The sequence below is a fragment of the Acinonyx jubatus genome, chromosome C1 (assembly GCF_027475565.1).
Source record: "Acinonyx jubatus isolate Ajub_Pintada_27869175 chromosome C1, VMU_Ajub_asm_v1.0, whole genome shotgun sequence".
Taxonomy (NCBI): Eukaryota; Metazoa; Chordata; class Mammalia; order Carnivora; family Felidae; genus Acinonyx; species Acinonyx jubatus.
This window is the reverse complement of record NC_069381.1, coordinates 187,268,425-187,287,151: the sequence shown is the minus strand read 5'-3', so window position 1 is coordinate 187,287,151 and position 18,727 is coordinate 187,268,425. Positions and strand designations below refer to the sequence as shown.

The window sequence follows — 18,727 nt, the reverse complement described above, 5'->3', positions numbered from 1 at the left end:
AAAGCTCTGCTTCATGGGTCAACAATGATGTTTCTAGTATGAGTGAGCATCTCATAATGCAACCTACGCAGTTAGAACATGTGCACTAGAGCAGCAGTTCTCAAAGTTGGCCCACAGACTTGTCAGAAACCCCCAGACCTTTTCAGGAAGTCCAAGATGTCATAACTACTTCCATGATTATAGATTTGCCATATAGGATATGTTGCCCTTGGGACTGAGGTTGGGTAAAACTGTTGATGCCTTGGCATGAAGAATGGTAGAGGCACTGAACACTATGAATACTCATTTTATTTTCACAACTGACTTCCAGCTTAAAAAAAGCAGTTTCACTGAAACAATAAGCATTGCAAATTTTATTAAATCTCCTATTTTTTTTTATTTTTTTTTAATGTTTACTTATTTCTGAGAGAGAGAGAGACAAAGCATGAGCAGGGGAGGGGCAGAGAGAGAGGGAGACACAGAATCCATAGCAGGCTCCAGGCTCTGAGCTGTCAGCACAGAGCCCAACACGGGGCTCGAACTTGTCACGAACCGCAATATCATGACCTGAGCCGAAGTCGGACATCCAACCGACTGAGCCACACAGGCACCCCATTAAATCTCCTCTCTTGAATATACATCTCTAATATTCTATGTGACCAAATAGGAAATATGCATAAAGCATATTTATGCATATAGAATTTTAATTGTTTTAATGTTTATTTATTTTTGAGAGAGAGAGACAGAGTGCGAGCAGGGGAGGGGCAAAGAGAGAGAGGGGGCACACAGAATCCAAAGCAGGTTCCAGGCTCCCAGCTACCAGTAGATAGCCCCCACTGTGGGACTCGAACTCATGAACCCCAAGACCATGAGGTGAGCTGAAGTCGGACACAACCAGCTGAGCCACCCAGGCACCCCTAGAATTTTCTTTAAAAAAAAGAAAAAAAAAACTTTGTACAATTAGGTTGCAAGCTGAAATAGCTGTTTCCATGGAACATTTTTACTTGAAAGAATGATAGACAAACTATGGTTTTCCAGACTTTGGTATCTGGCAGACTTTAAGTTGATTTTAATTCCAGTATCATTAACACACAGTGCTATATTAGTTTCAGGTACTCCATACAGACTTTTTTAAAATAAAGTAAATCTGTCACCTAAAGGGAAACTGATAGGATTTTTAGTCAAATTCCAGCTTTTTGACAAAAATTAGAATTGTGGGTATCTTGTATCCCCCACCATGAGCTTGACAGCTTCCCAATATTTAAAGACAGTTCTGATGAGATCAGTGGTGATGCTTAGGAGTGTGAGAATTCGGATACCAACAACAAATTGTGGTGATATTTACATAATATCTACCAATATTTTCCAGGAGACAATGTATGATGCCATGAAATCATCTGAGTAAAAAATTCATTCAAAATGCAAGATAAACAATGGATTTTTATTTAACAGTATATAAAATTCATTAATACGTTTTCAGTTTCTTCTTTACAAAGAAGTTGTCAAGTTTTGGTATAATATTAAAGAGTAACATACACAATTTTCCAACTACATTATCTGTGTAAATTCTAACCTTCCTCATAAACATCAGCCAAAAGAACCTATGAAAACTGACAAAATGCAGAAAGAGACTGGAGATTCCAACCACCTTGCATTAAGTTAGACATTAAAGAGATGTGAAAATGTAAAATAGCACTTTCCTCACTAAGGGTTTTGCTTTGAAAAAGTTACTTCTCAGAAAAATGTTATTTGTGTTAGCATGTAATGGGCTCATTTATGAAAGAAGTTTTAATATTTTAGGTGCACCCATTCTAACGTCTAATCCAAAATATTATAAATATAAACCACATAAACTTAGGCACATTGAGGTCCCCAAGGATTTAAGAGAGGAAAGAGGTTCTGAGCCCCAATGTTTGAACGTCCCTACAGCAGAGCACTACGTTCCAAATAGAGACGGAGAAAAGGTACCTGAATATCATGACTTATTCTGCCTCTGGTCTTGAAGTGTTTGGTTTGAAAATTAAAAACAAACAAACAAACAAAAATAAAACCACAAGACACCTCTACACAAGACATTTAAGGGAGAGCAAATTGCAGCTGAGGTTTGCTCCAGCGGGCTAGGGAGATAGTAAAGCCTTCAACAGCTGCATTTCGGAAAAATCATCCATCGGCACTAGGATAATGGCTGGTGGAAAAGTTAAATACTCCCATCTAGAGCGAACCCTTTCCTGGGACATTCAAAAGAATGTGGGTGCCAGTGAGATGAGGGAAGAGGAAAGCTTACCACCTGTTTCTAAGATAACTCAACAAAGGTACGACTGAAGAGGAACGGAGTGCCTAGAAGATTATTGAAATTGCCAATTTTTACTGGGAACAGTAACTGTCAATTACTAGCCTGATCTAAGGGGATTCCTGACCTGCAGGAACAGCAAGGCAATTAGTTGGCAATGTGCCCTGGCCCAAACATCCACACAACCATGAAACCACAACAAAGCATCCAGGTTCTGGGAAGGAAGGACATTAGGGTTTAAACTCATACAAATTGCTCCCAAAATTGTATGACAACTTGAGGATTAATGTCTTCATTTCTGACATATTCCACAAAACAACACTGCATGCTCTATAAATTCAGTATTTTAAATTTATACAGAATTAAGATTAAGCTACATTTTTGAAGCATTTTTCTTTAGAAATTATAGAATATGCAATTGAAATCATTAGCCGAATTAGTAACTTATGTTCTATAAAGAAATTATGAGACAAAAAATTTCACTGGGGGGATAGTAGTGGTGGGGGGAGGGGGATCACTGAACACAAAAAGCAGCAACTTATTTAAGGGATCAAAATTTAGTACCGAAGTAGTCACTTCAGAAATATAGTTCTGTAACCTTATAGAGCCCAGATCAGCACTTAACTAGACATTGGCTTGATCTACTAAGGATTTATTATACATTGTCTGAACTCCTTCCAGAAACAGTATTGACAAAACAGTAAATTAGCATCTTTTTTTAAAGAGCATACATTTCTATGTCTTATTTATTTTCATACTCCCCTCCAACTTTGCTTATTACCTGGCAAACTATAGGTATTCAATAAAATAGCTATTTTTAGATATTTTAAATGTTTAATAGCTGGGGATGGGAAAGAAAGACATTTCACTTCAGGAAACTTGAAGTATCCAGTGGTCACTTTTCTAAAAAATTGCAGAGACCAGGTGCAAGGAGATGGTTAATTGAAATAATCAACATGGTTGAAATGGAAACTATTGATTGAAGGGAAAAAACCTTGAGACCAAGGAAAACAACACAGGCAATGGAAATTTATAATTTAGAAGGCCCAATACCCCCCCCCAAAAAATGTTGAATGGCATCTTCCCTAAGGGGAACGGATGAAAAGGAAGTACATTATCTACAGACCTCACTGAGAATAATGGGCACACACTTCACACCTCTTCCTTATTCAAGGTGCTTTAAAGTTGGAGGTGAGTTATTTTGTAGGGGCTTTTTCAAATAGAACCACATTGCCTTGAGACCCCCAAATAGACAGAAAATGGATTTAGCTCAGAATATTCTAACAGTAGAAAGAGAATGGCATTGGGGCACCTGGGTGGCTCAGTCGGTTAAGCATCTGACTTCAGCTCAGGTCATGATCTCGCGGTTTGTGGGTTCGAGTCCCCGGTTGGGCTCTGTGCTGACAGTTCAGAGCCTGGGGTCTGCTTCGGATTCTGGGTCTCCCTCTCTGTCTCTCCCCCACTCACATTCTCTCTCAAAAAAAAGTAAACATTAAAAAAATATTTTTAAAGACAGAATTAATGCCAGAATTATACAGTAATGGTTGTCAGTCTATGCTTCGTGCAAAAAGGAACTCTGACTTGAGCATAGGTGGTTGTATTGTAATCTTTTTCATAAATAGTATCCGTTGTTTATAAAGACAGATTGATGTTATTTCAATGTCATTACTAAATAATGTATAAAGGTATCGAAGCTGCTGATAAAATGGTCTCAACACCACGTTCCACACGTAGGAAAGTCTAGGCCATGGTGCAAACCACAGCCTGACCCATAGAAGTGTTTTGACTTACACAGTATTTTTTTAATTTATTTTTATTTTGACTTGCACAGTATTTTAAAGATGGGAAGTTTTGCATAGAAATCTAGTTTTCTAGCTCCTCTTGGGGGGAGGAAAAAAAACCAATCTGTCAAAAGTGGGCTTGCATTCCAGTGTAATCAGCTGGATCGGACACGGTGTTGTATATGCACGTGTACACAACACACACACATGCACGTGCACAGGAACGCTGTGCCCTCTCCTCTTGGCCAGTCTCCACCACCTCCCATTGCCTTCATGCGGCCCACCTCACTTGTTTGATTGCCCTGTCCGGTTCCACTGGTGGTTGAGTGAGAAACTCCTGGCCAGCCAGCTGTTTCACACAGAATATTTCAGGGGATCCTCTCATGAGTGCCAGCTACCTAAAGCACAGGTTGAGATTACAGAAGAAAATGAGTTCCTGGGGCTACTTTTATGAGCCAAATATTAAGTTAAGGTAAAATACAATTGTCCAATCTTGTCAAAATGACTAGGATTCTTCCAGTGAAGTAATAGGACATTACAATTTCTGCTATTGATTACTTTTCAGGTCAAGAGCATTTGATAACACTCAATAAAGCAGTAACATGTCTAACAATGCAAATTGGGGAGTTAGCATTTTCTGAGATCAGCATATCCATACTGCTATTACAGCCAGAGAATGCTAAAGCATCTGGAGCAATGTGATAGCTGGCTTGACTACTTAAACTTTCAAGGACTTAGACATTTGCTATACATACGCCCAAAGAAATGGAACCAAGGTAGTGCATTTTAATATCTATAAAGCTTTTAAGTGTCTGCAAAGATCATGAGAATTGATTGGGCACTTGACTATTTCTTTGTGTAAGTTATTAGAAAAGAATAAAATACCCACAGACACACTGGTAGTAACAGATCATGCCCTGGAAATAAGAGTTGGGATTCTTAAATATGACACATTTGTTGGACCCTGGAGCCAATTTTCCTTTAAATACTAGAAGTCAATATAATGGAAATGAATAAAAATTATGTGAAACTCATGTAAGCTTTACCTGTAATTTCTAGAAATTTATTTAATGATGAAAATGGCATCTGTTTAACCTGTATCAAACTCTCCAAGGTTTGAAAAGGAAAGGAAAAACTGTTGAAAGCATATTCTGGAGGCTACTCAATATCTTTCCTTTTATCATTCCTAACTTTGAGTTAATTGGCAAAAAAGAACAGCCACTCACTTTCCAAAGAGGCTTATGGCTTGCACAGTGGTTATAAACAATGAAGACACTCCTAGAATTTTTTGTTCAGACTATTTACCAAGACAAGAGAGGTTTTAAAAACTTAATGGCAATAATTAATAAAACTTTCTATGTTCTTTTTTTTTTTAGGTTTATTTATTTATTTATTTATTTTTTTGAGAGAGAGAGAGAGAGAGCGCAAACGAGAGCACACATGCAGGGGAGGGGCAAAGAGAGAAAAGGAGACACAGAATCCAAAGCAGGCTCCAGGCTCTGAAACATCAGATGTCAACACTTAACTGACTGAGCCACCCAGGCACCCCAATCCTTGCTATGTTCTTAAGCTGCAGAATCCAATAACTTAAGAAATTTATGGGAATGTGAAAGAAACTGAACAAACCGACATCATACCTAGTACTCAAATATAAACTCATTATGTAAAGCAACTCTAGTTTGCCTCTTCCCTTCTGAGATACTTTGACTTAAAAGATTTTAATAGGGTTTTTTTTTCTTTTTAAGCTTTTAGTCTTCCAAGTATCTTAGAGTAAAGGTCAAAGTATAAAATTCTAGCATATCCCAAATGCAAAATGGAAAATTAATGTCATCTAGCAATCAGAAAAAATGATCTGCCAATAGTGAAGCACTTTAATAGTCGCACATTTGTCTTTCTTTGCCAGACAGATTAGGATCGTGGCTAAGTTATCACTTATCATCCACAGCGTCTCATGCAGGGCTTTGCACCTAGAGGTATCAGTAAACACTTGAACACTCAAGCCATAGAAAATATGAGAATCAAATGTGTATTTGTCAAAAAGATCTTAATTTTTTAATTTTAAAAATTAAGTATTTTCGGCTCCTGGAGTTTTTAGTAGCATGCAGCCATGGCTTAGTGAAATACACCAAAATAATGTAATAGGGAAAAATTATGATCATACACTAAAAATTAAGTATAGTGGAGAAGTGTTTCAATTCATTTTGCCACTTAAGTATAATCTTCAGACAAATATTCATATGTAAGTGAGTAATCATGTTTTCATTTGTTTTATGTCTTTACTTGAACAGGTACATCCTATCAAAACCAAACCTTAATTTAAAAAAAGGAATCACACAGCCTTCATAAAGCAATCAATCCAATTACAATCTCTTCATAGTGCCTCAGTTTCTCCCGAGGGAAATAAGTTAAGACTCACAGCTTGTATAGTGGGTTAAGTGTTAACAAGTGTGAAATGATAAGGGGCACACCTGAAGGAGTTTCCTCCTCCTCCTCCAGGTCTCTATACTCCTAACAAGAGAAGCAAGGCACAGAGCAATGCAATGTAATATGTGGGTCACACAGTACTGTCTTGAACTCAACCTGCAACAATCACTTGACCCTGGTCCCCAAAACGCAATTCTAAAATTATTCATAAGACTAGGGCACTCAACACTGAGTATCCAGAGATACCAACAACCCATGCTGTAACCTCAGAACTTCAGAACATGCCTAGAACACAGAGGCACAGAAGCTGAGTAAGAGGACATAGGAGCCATTACCATTTAACCACTTAAAGCTTGTCCATTATAAACATGATGAAGAAGCGATGCATGAAGGTTTGGTATTTGCCCAAGCCTTTCTGGTCAGCCTAAAGTGAGAGATTCAGTGTCAGAAGGCAGGGCACTCAAACAGTACCTGAAGTGCCTTCTACCCACTCTGCCACCTCAAGGAAGCCTGGTTACCCATTAAAGACTCAATTCAAAGTCATTTCCTTTGTGGTGCAATGACTGATTGTAAAAATGGCCCAAATTGTTCCCCTCTGGACCCACAACCTTTGCCATCCAACTTTGCAGCACTTCTCATCAAAGAGTGGATTCTATCTCCATTTCTTCTGAATACTGGCTGCCTTTGTGACTGCATTGGACAGAATGCTACAGAAATGACCGTGTGACAGTTTTCAACCTAGAACTCAAAGGGCCTTGAGTACTTTTACTCGATTCGTGAAGGTCATCTGTTGTGAGAAAAAGCCCAGATTAGCCTACTGGAGAAGGAGAAACCACCAGAGAGAAGTCATCCCAGCAAAAACCATTCCAGTTCAGTCTCCATTCAGCTGACCCCCTAATGCATGGAAGAGCCCAGTGAAGACCAGCAGAGACATTCCCAACATGTAGCTTACTGTAGGTAAATGTGTAAACACAGAAGAAACCAGAACAGCCCAGCAGAACCACAGACTGGTAGGCAACAATAACCGCTCAATGTTTTAAGCTGCTGAGTTTTGTGATGCTTTGTTATGCATTGTTACCTAATACAGACGTATATGCTGACTTTCTCTAAGGCTCCCTACCAAATTGAACCACCTCTTCTGTGTCCCCACAAGACAAGTTCACACAGCTAGCGTAATGCTTATCACTTCATGGAACGGTTAAACATAGGCATGTCCTGGGTCATGATCACAAGGACCACTTTGTAATTATCTTCATATTCCCCAACTCCTAACAGGCTGCATACAGAGGCTTAACACGTGTTGAATAAAAATGAACAAATGATGCATAATTTCGGAACACAGAAATAAGGAAAGTGTGCTTAAAACTTTTGCAAGGCAGAATGGCTTTTCTACTTAGGAAGTAGCAAGAGTAAAACAGCTGGGAAAGAAGCAAAGGGCACAACTTGAGGAGAACAGACAAGCAGAGTCAGGTGGAGAGAAGACAGGGTTCTGAATAAGCAAGCAACAGAGGACATAGAAAGTTACGTAGTATCACATGACTCTAGGGAGAGGTAGGAGTTGACTGAAGCCTCCGGCAGTCTACAGTCTTGAATGTAAAAGTGATGCTTCAGGACAGAATTATCCAAGAGAAGAGATTTACTGGTACCTGGAGAAGGAACTTAGCTACAGAGCTACAGAAGAATCAACAGCAAGAGATCCATATTTCCAACAAATGAAATGCCAAGTTTCTGAAGTCATGATAAGTACTTTCAGATAAGAGCCACAGTCAGTACAACCAGGAGTAAAAGCAACAAATCTAATGATTTCAGGGGGAAAGGTGGTGTTGCTCTCTTGGAGTTGCTACTCCACAGCAGTGTATCTCCAGGTCCTCTTGTGTCGGAGAGGTCGCCAAGAGTTCTGTTCTGTATTTGACAGTGTGCTCGGTCCACCGTGGGCTTTGAAAATCTACCATTTTTTTTCATGGATAAACTTAACCCCATCAAGAAACTGGGCACTGTGCCCAGGAACTAACACAAATTAAAGGACTTCTTCCTATTCAAATGTTATGCTTCAAACTCCAAAAATAAACAAACAAAAAACACTTTTATGACCAACATTGATTTCCAGTTCCTTACAAATCACTTCCCTCAAAAGGCCCCTGCCAAAATCTCTACTTAAGTGCATAGCTATCCTTTACAATTACCTCCCCCTTATCCATGCTCCAGTGGAAAGGAAAACCCACTATATGGATATAAAAAAACACTAGCATAACCTCCACAGCACCGGAAATTACTATCTGCAGAAAGCCCATCACTTCAAGTCAGCTAAGATGGCAGAATAACCCAATGTCACTAAATTCAGTTTTATTCCCCAGCACAGTCATTGTCAGGTGGCAAGAGTTAACCAAGGTGGTACTCAAGGTCTCTCACTGAGGAACACCCCAAAATAAATGCATTCACCCATGATACTAGGAAAAAAATCCTTTTGTTTATAGTTCCACCTCAAAGCTAGAAACTAACCCCTTTTATTCAGGAACCTATATGAGGTTGCCATAACCCTTTCTTGCTCAGATAGTGTTCCTCAGTCCAGGGGATCTTGTCTTCCTTCTATGAAGAGAACTGGATGAGGGCAGGAACCCACCCTAAGTTAACAGAGAAGCAAGTGCTCGCCATTCTTTTCCAAGCTTTACATTTTGCAAGAGGAGTCTCACATCAGGACTTGGCTGCAGAATGGGTAAAGAGGCCTGCATGATAAAATATATATTATATATATATATATACACACACACACACACACACACACACACACGTGTGTGTGTGTGTGTGTGTGTGTGTGTATAATAAAATGATATGGGTAAAGAGGCCTGCATGATTATATACATACATATATATATACACATATATATACATATATATATATACATATACATATATATATGTATATGTATATATATATGGCATCTTGAAAAGCAGTGAAGATGTGGGCAGCCCAGAAAGACAGAGAAGAGAAATATTTATTCCAGAGGTTTTTAAGCTGGGGTCTTTGGATAAGCCTCAAAGGTTCATAAAGCTCAGTAGGATTTGATGCAAAACCACCCATGTATGTACACATTCATAAATGTGTGTTTTCATCCAGGAAGAGAATACATTGCTGTCAGCAGAGTCTCCACACTTTGCCCTCAAATATAAGAACCAGTGCTTTATGAGGTCAAACTAGCCCCAGACATCAGGTCTCCTTGAACAATTTTTTTTTTTTAAGATTCACCTAAAGCTGACATAGAGTTTGAGAGATTATGCTAAGAATCTGGATGTCATATGAAGAAACACATAGCTGTGACAGATGTCTATCAAGATCACATAGTATTTACACAACTGAACTGTACTCATAATTTAAAAGCAGATATAACTCAAAGTGTTAGACTTTTTTGTTTTTGCCATAATAATAGCAACCTTTCTTTGTTTCTCATTGTCCCCCACACACCTACATCCATTGAGTAAAAAACTAGAAACCCTGCTGTGTGGAGGGGTAGTTTAAGACTCAGACATCCAAAACGACCAAGTAGTCAAACACTTGTAATGACACTATCATGACAATTTTGAAGCTGTCTTTGGAAGACAATGTGACAAAAGGACCTGTAACCAAATAGTATTTTAAAAACTCCTAAAACCCAGTAATGACAAACAGATCAATCAAACATGGGCAAAAGATAGGAACATCTTAAGGAACATGTTCACCATCACTTGACTGAACATGTCAAACACAAGTACTGGCAAAGATGTCAAACAATAAGAACACTCATACTTCTGGTGCGAATGTGAAAGGGTACAACCACTTTGGAAAAGGATTTGGCATTGTCTTATACGGCTAAATAAATGCTTGCCATTTGACCCATAGTTGTCACTACTAAGTAGCTACCCAGGAGAAATGAAACACATACCTAAAAATACAGTCGTACGTGAAAGCTCCCAACACCTTTATTCATGAGAGTTGAAAACTACAAACTGAAATGCGGTATACCCAACAATGGAATGGTGAATTTCATTACTGGTGAATTCATTCATTCATTCATTCATTCACACTGGTGAATTTACAATAATGGATATATAGGAATATATAAATTTGTCAAAACTCTAAAAGTACACTTGAAATAAGTCCATTTTATTTTATGCAAATTGTACCTAAAGAAATTTTCTTTTAAAAATAAATATTGTGGTGACGAAGACAGGAGACTGAATTCTTATCCATAAACTAATGCATCAAGTACCTATAACTTATATGGTTGTGAGTGTAACTCAAAAAATGCATTCAAAATTTGAGGACCAGCATTCTCTAAATACCAGCGTAGCCTCAAAAAAAGAAAAAAAAAACAAAAAAACAAAAACAAAACAAAAACTCTCCTTTGAAGCTGGAAGATTTCTACTATTGTGGAGTCACCTTATCCAAATACACATAAAAATTTTAAATCCTTTTGAAAGTATAATAAAGTGCACATAATAATAATAAATAATAACAAGTAATGTGAAGATAGACTCCGGGGTTTTGGGTCATGTCATATGTGATATATCTTAGTACCCAAATTTAGCATCTCCCTTCACAGATCTTCTGCCTTGCCATCAGTTACATTATTTGTACCTTTTAATACTGTACAACTTTTAACTGTTCTGACACTATCCCCTCAAAAAAACAAAACAAAACTATAATTTATCATCACCTATATGTGTGATTTAATTACCCACTAAATATTCTATCCCTGCTCCTCTTAAAGTTCTAAAAACTCAGCCCTTAAAAACATTTAAAGTCTATTTCTAAATTATATCTTCAATTTACAATTAGACATTACTATGATATTGTAGCACTCTGCGTTAGAGACAGTACACTATGGCAATTTTTCTTCCAGTCCTATTTCATAGAACTCACACAAGTCCAACCCAAAGTTTTTCAACGAATTAGAAATAACAAGATTGAAAATTCAGTCTCCAAATATAACACAAACGGCATAAAACACAGGGGAAAAGATAAATTTTAATTAAACGTCTAATCATAAAATGTAAACAAACCACAAAACAGGAGAATAGACTGGTAACACAACAATATCTGAAGACCAGATATCCAGACTATATAATGAAGGTCTTAAAAAATGAAAACCCGATAAAAAGTCTCCTCAAGAACAAAAACGTCACAGAAAAGGCCAAATAAATGCCAATACACGTGTGAAAAGAACTGTTGGTTATCAGGAAACACAAATTACAACTACAATGAGATGTCACTACACACGCATCCAAATAGCAAAAGCAGTAACTAGTAATAATAAGGGTTATAAGGACAATAATAAGGAGGAACCAGGACTCAGGAACCAGGATGAAAATGTGAACTGGCACAACTAATATGTAAAACGACTTTCATTGTCTGGTGAAGTGGATAATGAGTCTAACTCTATGATCCACTCATCTGTACATTAAGGGAAACAGTCCACTTACACGCTTGGATATCTGTGTAAGCATGTTCACTGCACCTTGCTCAGAACAGCCCCCAACTCAAACCGACGCAAACAATCAAGAGAATGGATAACTAACTAGACTCTGTTATATTATTGAGGGAATGTCATGTAACTATGAAACTTCACAAACTACAGCTTTATGCAATAACATGGATGAATTTCACAATGTTGAATGAAAGCATTCTGGCAAAAAACTGTTATGAGTACTTTCATTTAGAGTTCAAAAATCATGAGAAACTAAACTGTTTAGAATTCTATATTTAGGTAGTAAAGAAAATCAAGGAATAATAGTCACAAATTCAGGAGATTGGTGTCCTCTAGATCAGGGGAAAAGAATTTTAGCAGGGCCACTTGAGGGTTTCTGGGATGCAGACAACATTCCATTCTAGCTTTGGCTAGAACCAGAAAGCATCCTTGAAGAAAAAGAGAGATGCTGTTGCAGTTACTCTTAATAATAAAACCATTGAGAAAACAAACATAAAAGACTTTGACTATCCAGAAAAGAAACCTCAATCATGTTATGCTGTCAAGTTCAGAGAGCAAACAAGCATGATTGAAGTATTCTCTTCGAATGCTTTGGGAATTTGAAATTACCCACCTTTGATGCTTAGTGAAATGTAGGTGGCTCTATTGAACCAAAAGAAATCACATGATCACTTTTTTTTTTTGTATCTCATTAACAATCATCATTTAATAAATACTTAGGTACTAAAGTACTCCCACAAAAATGGACTATTAAGCTGAGTCTGAGGGAGTTAACCCAAATTTGACTGCGAACTTCTAAGCTGATGAACTGTAATACCTACAAGCAAAGGTTTAAAAGGCCTGGAGTCCGGATACACAGGAAAATTCCTTGTATGATGGCTCATATTAAGCAGAAGCACAGGTTGTTGCTTAAGAAACCAATAAAGCCAAAAACGTCTTTTCCCCTTCACATCATTAGGGAGGTGCTTGAGGAAAATAAATAGATAGGAGGATTTCTCTTGAATAATCTCAGTTATGAAAAGGATCAGTAAAGAAAATATGTAAGTCACTGCCTAAATTCCACACAGATCAATGGGCACCCTTTATTTTTTTTTCTAATAAATTACTGTGCTCAAAGAACTGCATTTTCTTTATATATATCACAGAGCCTGAGGTTTTCCCAACCTTACTTATTTGTTTAGCAAATACCATAGAGTCAGTAAAGTGACAGTTTCCTTCATCTCAGCCTCAGGGACTGAGTATGGGTAGTTTTCAAATACACATGACTTTCAACCATTCACATTCTCACAACTTTAACATCAAATAAGAATTCTCCAGAATCCTGTTCAGAATCAAAAGGCACCAGCACTTCTGGATAAATAATGCCTAAAATTGCCTAAAAACCATCCAAGATTTTAAGATGTGGTCAAATCAACCACTTTCACTGGGTATCTATCTTACGGAAGCAGGAGCAAAGGGCAGAAACACAATTTTCCTGACCCCTAATCTTTAAAAACGGGGTTCATACCTGCCATTTTATGTTTACTTCCAAGTTCTTTGGGGAGGAGTATTTTTGTCTTGTAAAATTATCATAAGAATATCTCGCAAATTCATGCATATCCAACTCTTCACATGAGTTATGATTTATTGTACAATAAACCTCAGTTGTGATTCAACGTATTCTAATAAATTTAAATTACATATTCTCATAGGGAAAAAACCTGCTTTGGAAATAATCCTAAGGGAAACCCTCTTATTATTTTATTAATAAATTAGTATATATAAATGCTCAATTAAATATTTTTTAGAATTCTTCAAATCACCTATAGGGAGAGATTTCTAATTTTACACTTGATCTTAGCCAAAAGGCCGAGAAGCAATGAGAGATTTCTAATTTTGAAAAAGACAACATATTTCAGATTTATTGTTAAAATAATCAGTGTTGGGGTGCCTGGGTGGCTCAGTTGGTTAAGTATCCAACTCTTGATTTCGGCTCAGGTCATGATCTCACACTTCTTGAGTTCCAGCCCCAAGTCGGGTTCTGCACTGCCAGCGCAGAGCCTGCTTGGGATTCTCTCTCTTCTCTGTCTCTCTCTGCCCCTCCCCCACTCATATTCATTCTCTCTCTCTCTCTTTCCCTTCAAAATAAATTTAAAAACTTAAAAAAAATAATAATCACAGTGGAATTATTTTTGTACTTTCAGTTAACATAGCAATAAGTAAGGGGCACCTGGGTGGCTCAGTCTGCTAAGCGTCCGACTTCGGCTCAGGTCATGATCTCATGGTCAGTGAGTTCGAGCCCCACGTCAGGCTCTGTGCTGACAGCTCAGAGCCTGGAGCCTGCTTTGGATTCTGTGTCTCCCTCTCTTTCTAACTCTCCCCTGTTCATGCTCTGTCTCTGTCTCAAAAATAAGTAAACGTTAAAAAAAATTTTAACACAGCAATAAGTAATAAGAGTTTACTTTGGTATGTAAAAAATATTTGAGAAGATCACACATGAAGGGTTGAGATGCCAAAAAGAGAGATGAAAGAGAGAGAGAATAGAGAAGGAGAAAGATGGAGAAGATTAACCAAAAGTGTTTGCTGGATACATAGCCTTTGTTCTCTGGATCCTGAAATAAAGAACTGTCTGTCCTCGGAGAACTTTCCATCCCTAAATAGAGAAATGTGTCCTCATGAAAAAATAACACTATAACATGACATTTGAAAAACAGATATCCAGGAGACATAATTTCAACTTTAGGGGAGTTATGACTTGGCTGAGTTTTAAAGGGTAAACAAAGGGTGCCTGGGTGGCTCAGTAGCTTAAGTGACCAACTCTTGATTTAGGCTCAGGTGGTGAGCTCAGGGTCATGAGCTCAGGGTCGTGAGATTGAGTCCCGAGTCAAGCCCCATGCTGGGCATGGAGCCTGCTTAAGATTCTCTCCACACCCCTCCCTTTGCCCTTCCCCCACTCTTTCTCTCTCAAAAAATAAAAACAAAAAAAGGGTACACAAAGGTTACCAAGCGAGGAGAATTATCCAATTCTGTATAACAGAGGAGCAGAGAAAAAGACAAGTCTCCCTTGGAGGACCAACAACTAACCTGGTGTTACTAACCCACACACAGAGTACTGCACAGTGGGCCCCTGACTTCATCCTGTCAGGGTTGTTTTTGTTTTTAATGTCATATCCTTGGATTGGCTCCAAGAGGAGCTAAGTAGTCAGCCCTGAATTTCATGTAAAGATCTGTATGTGTGAACTTCTGTTGGGGAAGATATCCAGAAGAATTTGCAGTTCCTAATCTGAACAAGTAGGTGATCAACAGCATCCTTACAACTCTTAAGTTACATAGGGAGTCAAATTTGCAGGAAGATAACGATTTCTATTTTAGACACCGGAGCTATGTTGGAGGTGGCAGTGAAATATTCAAGCGATAGCGTCCAGTAAGTGTTGTGATAAGGGACAAAGTCCAGGACAAGGAGACAGCATTCACTGCAGGGACGGAAGAGCTGAATCCCTGGAAACAGATGGACAAATCGATGAAATTATACTATTCTCTAGAATATATTTTTGTCTTACCACACGAAATAGCTTCCTCAATCTCTAGATAAAAAGATTCATGTTTTGATAGCTACAGCCTCATAGATATTCTTATGCTAACATTACAATTGGCAGCAATCAGAAATTTTCCTAGTATCATGACGGACCAACTACAGAGAGTGTTCCATGTCATCTTGGTGTGGAATTGGAAATCTTCCCTGTGATAATATCCAATTACTCACTAGGAAAAGCATACATCATTGAATTCCTAGACATAGTTAATAAAAAGCAGCACTATAACCAAGTTTGAGTTTATGCAATGGCCTGGAAAAGTCTACCCATGCACTAATTGCCTGCACTGCTTACATTCTCTTTTCATGGCCCTCTCCTCCTTTGGTCCAATGGCTTTAGTCTGGGCCATTACGCCAGGACCAAAGTATAGCAAAGACCAACAGACCAATATTTCAATAGAGACAAGCTTAGAGACAATTCCACATAGCTTTCCAAGAAATACTGTAAACCAAGAGGAGTCCAAGGAACAAATGGGCTGACAAAGTCTGTCTGTCTGTCTCTCTCTCTCTCTCTACTAGAGAGAGCTCCACCCCACCCCTAGGTTTATTCTCTGATTTAATCTCTAAATAAAGCAAAGCATATTCTTAAGGCTCCAGGCTGTTTTTTTTCTCAGAAAGTTTTATGATTTCTTCTTCCTTCTCCATAATTCTAAATAGAAGAACATTAAATCCTTTCTGTGACTATTCCTTTTGATTTAAAGTTTTCCTTTTCAGGTTCTACAAAGAGCTGCCATCTCTAAAAAGAGAATTTTATTAGACATCAGTTTTGTTTTGAAGTACAATAGAAGCTGATTTCTTAGAAATTCAAGCATTGGAAAAATCATTGTGACAACTGGTACTAAGCACACTTATTTTCAGTATTCTAAATACTGGAATAGTTCCCAAAGAATGGATTTTATTGCTGTAATTACAAAGTAATGATAATTATATATGAAAGTGTTGTTAAACCAAGAGTATGAATTACAACCATGGTGTGTCCAAACACAACTGCAGGCCTGACACACAGAGTAAATAGATACTCAAAACCAGCTTCCTCTCCAAAAAATGACTAGTCTAGGCATTATTACTTACCTCAAACCAGTTTTTATTCACAAGCATGAACAACCACAAATATAACTTGGATACAATTTTTTTCAAAAAATCAAGATTAAAAACAAAAAAATAGATCAATGGAACAAGATAGAAAGCCCAGAAACAAACCCACAATTATATGGTCAATTAATCTTCAACAAAGGAGGCAAGAATACACAATGGGAAAAAAAATCTCTTCAACAAATGGCATTGGGGAAACTGGACAGCTACATGCAGAAGACTGAAACTGCATCACTTTCTTACACAATAAATGAAAATAAACTCAGAATAGATTAAGAACCTAAATGTAACACCTGAAACCATAAAAATCCTAGAAGAGAACACAAGCAGTAATTTCTCTGACACTGGCCATAGCAACATTCTTTTTTTAATTTTTTTTAATGTTTATTTATTTTTTGAGAGAGACACAGAGTGCAAGCAGGAGGAGGGTCAGAGAGAGAGGTCAGCACAGAGCCTGACACAGGGCTTGAACTCATAAGTGGTAAGATCATGACCTGAACTGAAGTCACACGCTTAACCAACTGAGCCACCCAGGCGCCCCACAACATTTTTCTACATATGTCTCCTGAGGCAAGTGAAATAAAAGCAAAAATAAACTATTGGGACTACATCAAAATAAAAAGCTTCCACACACAGAAAGAAGCAATCAACAAAACTAAAAGGCAACCTACTGAACGAGAGAAGATACTTGCAAATGACATATTGAATAATGGGTTAACATCAAAAATATACAGAAAAAGCTTATACAATACCCAAAAATAACTTAAGAAAGGGGCAGGGGATGCCTAGGTGGCTCAGTTGGTTAAGCGTCTGATTTTGGCTCAGGTCATGATCTCACATTCGTGAGTTCAAGTCCCACATTGGGCTCTGTGCTGTCAGCTCGGAGTCTGGAGCCCGCTTCAGATTCTGGGTCTCCCTCTCTCTCTGCCCCCCCCCAGTTCTCCCTCACTCCCTCCCTCCATCCCTTTCTCTCTCAAAAATAAACATTTAAAAAAATTTTTTTAAGAAGAAGAAATGGGCAGAAGGTATGAACAGACATTTCTCCAAAGAAGACATCTAGATGGTCAATAGACGCATGAAAAGATACTCAACATCACTCATCAGGGAAATGCAAACCAAAACTGCAACAAAGTATCACCTCACACCTGTAAGAAGGACTAAAATCAACAACACAAGAAACAAGTGTTGGCAAGGATTTGGGGAAAAGGAATCCTCATGCACTGCCTGTGGGAAGGCAAACTTGTGCAGCCACTGTGGAAAACAATACGGAGGTTCCTCAAAAAGTTAAAAAGAGAACTACCCTATAATCCAGCAACCAAAGAATACAAAACATGATTTCTAAAGGATACATGCACCCCTATGTTCAGTGCAGCATTACTTACAATAGCCAAATTATGGAAACAGTCCGAGTGTCCTCAATAGATAAATGGATAAAGAAGTGGGGTGCTGTGTGTGTGTGTGTGTGTGTGTGTGTGTATATATATATATAATAGAATGTGTATATATATATATATATAATAGAATATCTATATATAGTGGAATATATATATAATATATATAATATATGTTATATATATATATACATAATGGAATATTACTCAGCTATAAAAAGGAATGAAATCTTGCCATTTGCAACAACATGGATGGAGAGTATAATGCTAAGCAAAATAAGCCAGTCAGAGAAAGACAAATACCATCTGATTTCACTCATATATGGAATTTAAGAAACAACTGGACAAAGGAAAAAGAGAGAGACAAACCAAGAAACAGACTCTTAACTATAGAGAACAAACTAATGGTTATCAGAGGGGAGGTGGGGGTGGGGGGGATGGGTGAAATAGGTGATGGGGATTAAAGCTACACTAACCATGATGAGCACTGAGCAATGTATAGAATTGCTGAATCACTATATTGTACACCTGCAACTAACGTAACATTGTATGTTAACAATACCTGAATTAAAATCAAAACTTTACTTAAAAAAAAAAAGTGCTTTGCAACATAAGCGTGCATCTCACCTGCCCCGTTCCTAGTCCCTCACAGAAGCCCTTAGCTCTACCTGGACTCATATAGTTCTTATCCCCAGAACACATCTTGAAAATTGCTTCTTCCATTTTGAAGAAATGGC

At 37.8% G+C, this 18,727-nt stretch overlaps 1 protein-coding gene and 1 long non-coding RNA gene across 9 annotated transcripts in view; both read right to left on the bottom strand.

The window, feature by feature from the left end:
• The window catches only part of PARD3B (par-3 family cell polarity regulator beta), a 997,127-nt gene that overhangs the window by 874,184 nt on the left and 104,216 nt on the right, over positions 1-18,727 (bottom strand). The window contains exon 2 of one of the 8 annotated variants that reach the window (XM_053215666.1): positions 4,340-4,448. The exons of the other annotated variants lie outside the window; for them this stretch is intronic. Within the exon in view, the coding sequence (XP_053071641.1) occupies positions 4,340-4,435 (96 nt within the window). The 5' untranslated portion in view covers positions 4,436-4,448. The remainder of the gene's footprint in view (positions 1-4,339; positions 4,449-18,727) is intronic. 8 annotated transcript variants of the gene reach the window in all.
• Positions 10,490-17,035, bottom strand: LOC128314110 (uncharacterized). Its single transcript, XR_008295529.1, has 2 exons — positions 13,823-17,035; positions 10,490-13,771 (listed from the first exon to the last, which is right to left on the bottom strand). It is a non-coding gene; the product is annotated as an uncharacterized LOC128314110 (long non-coding RNA).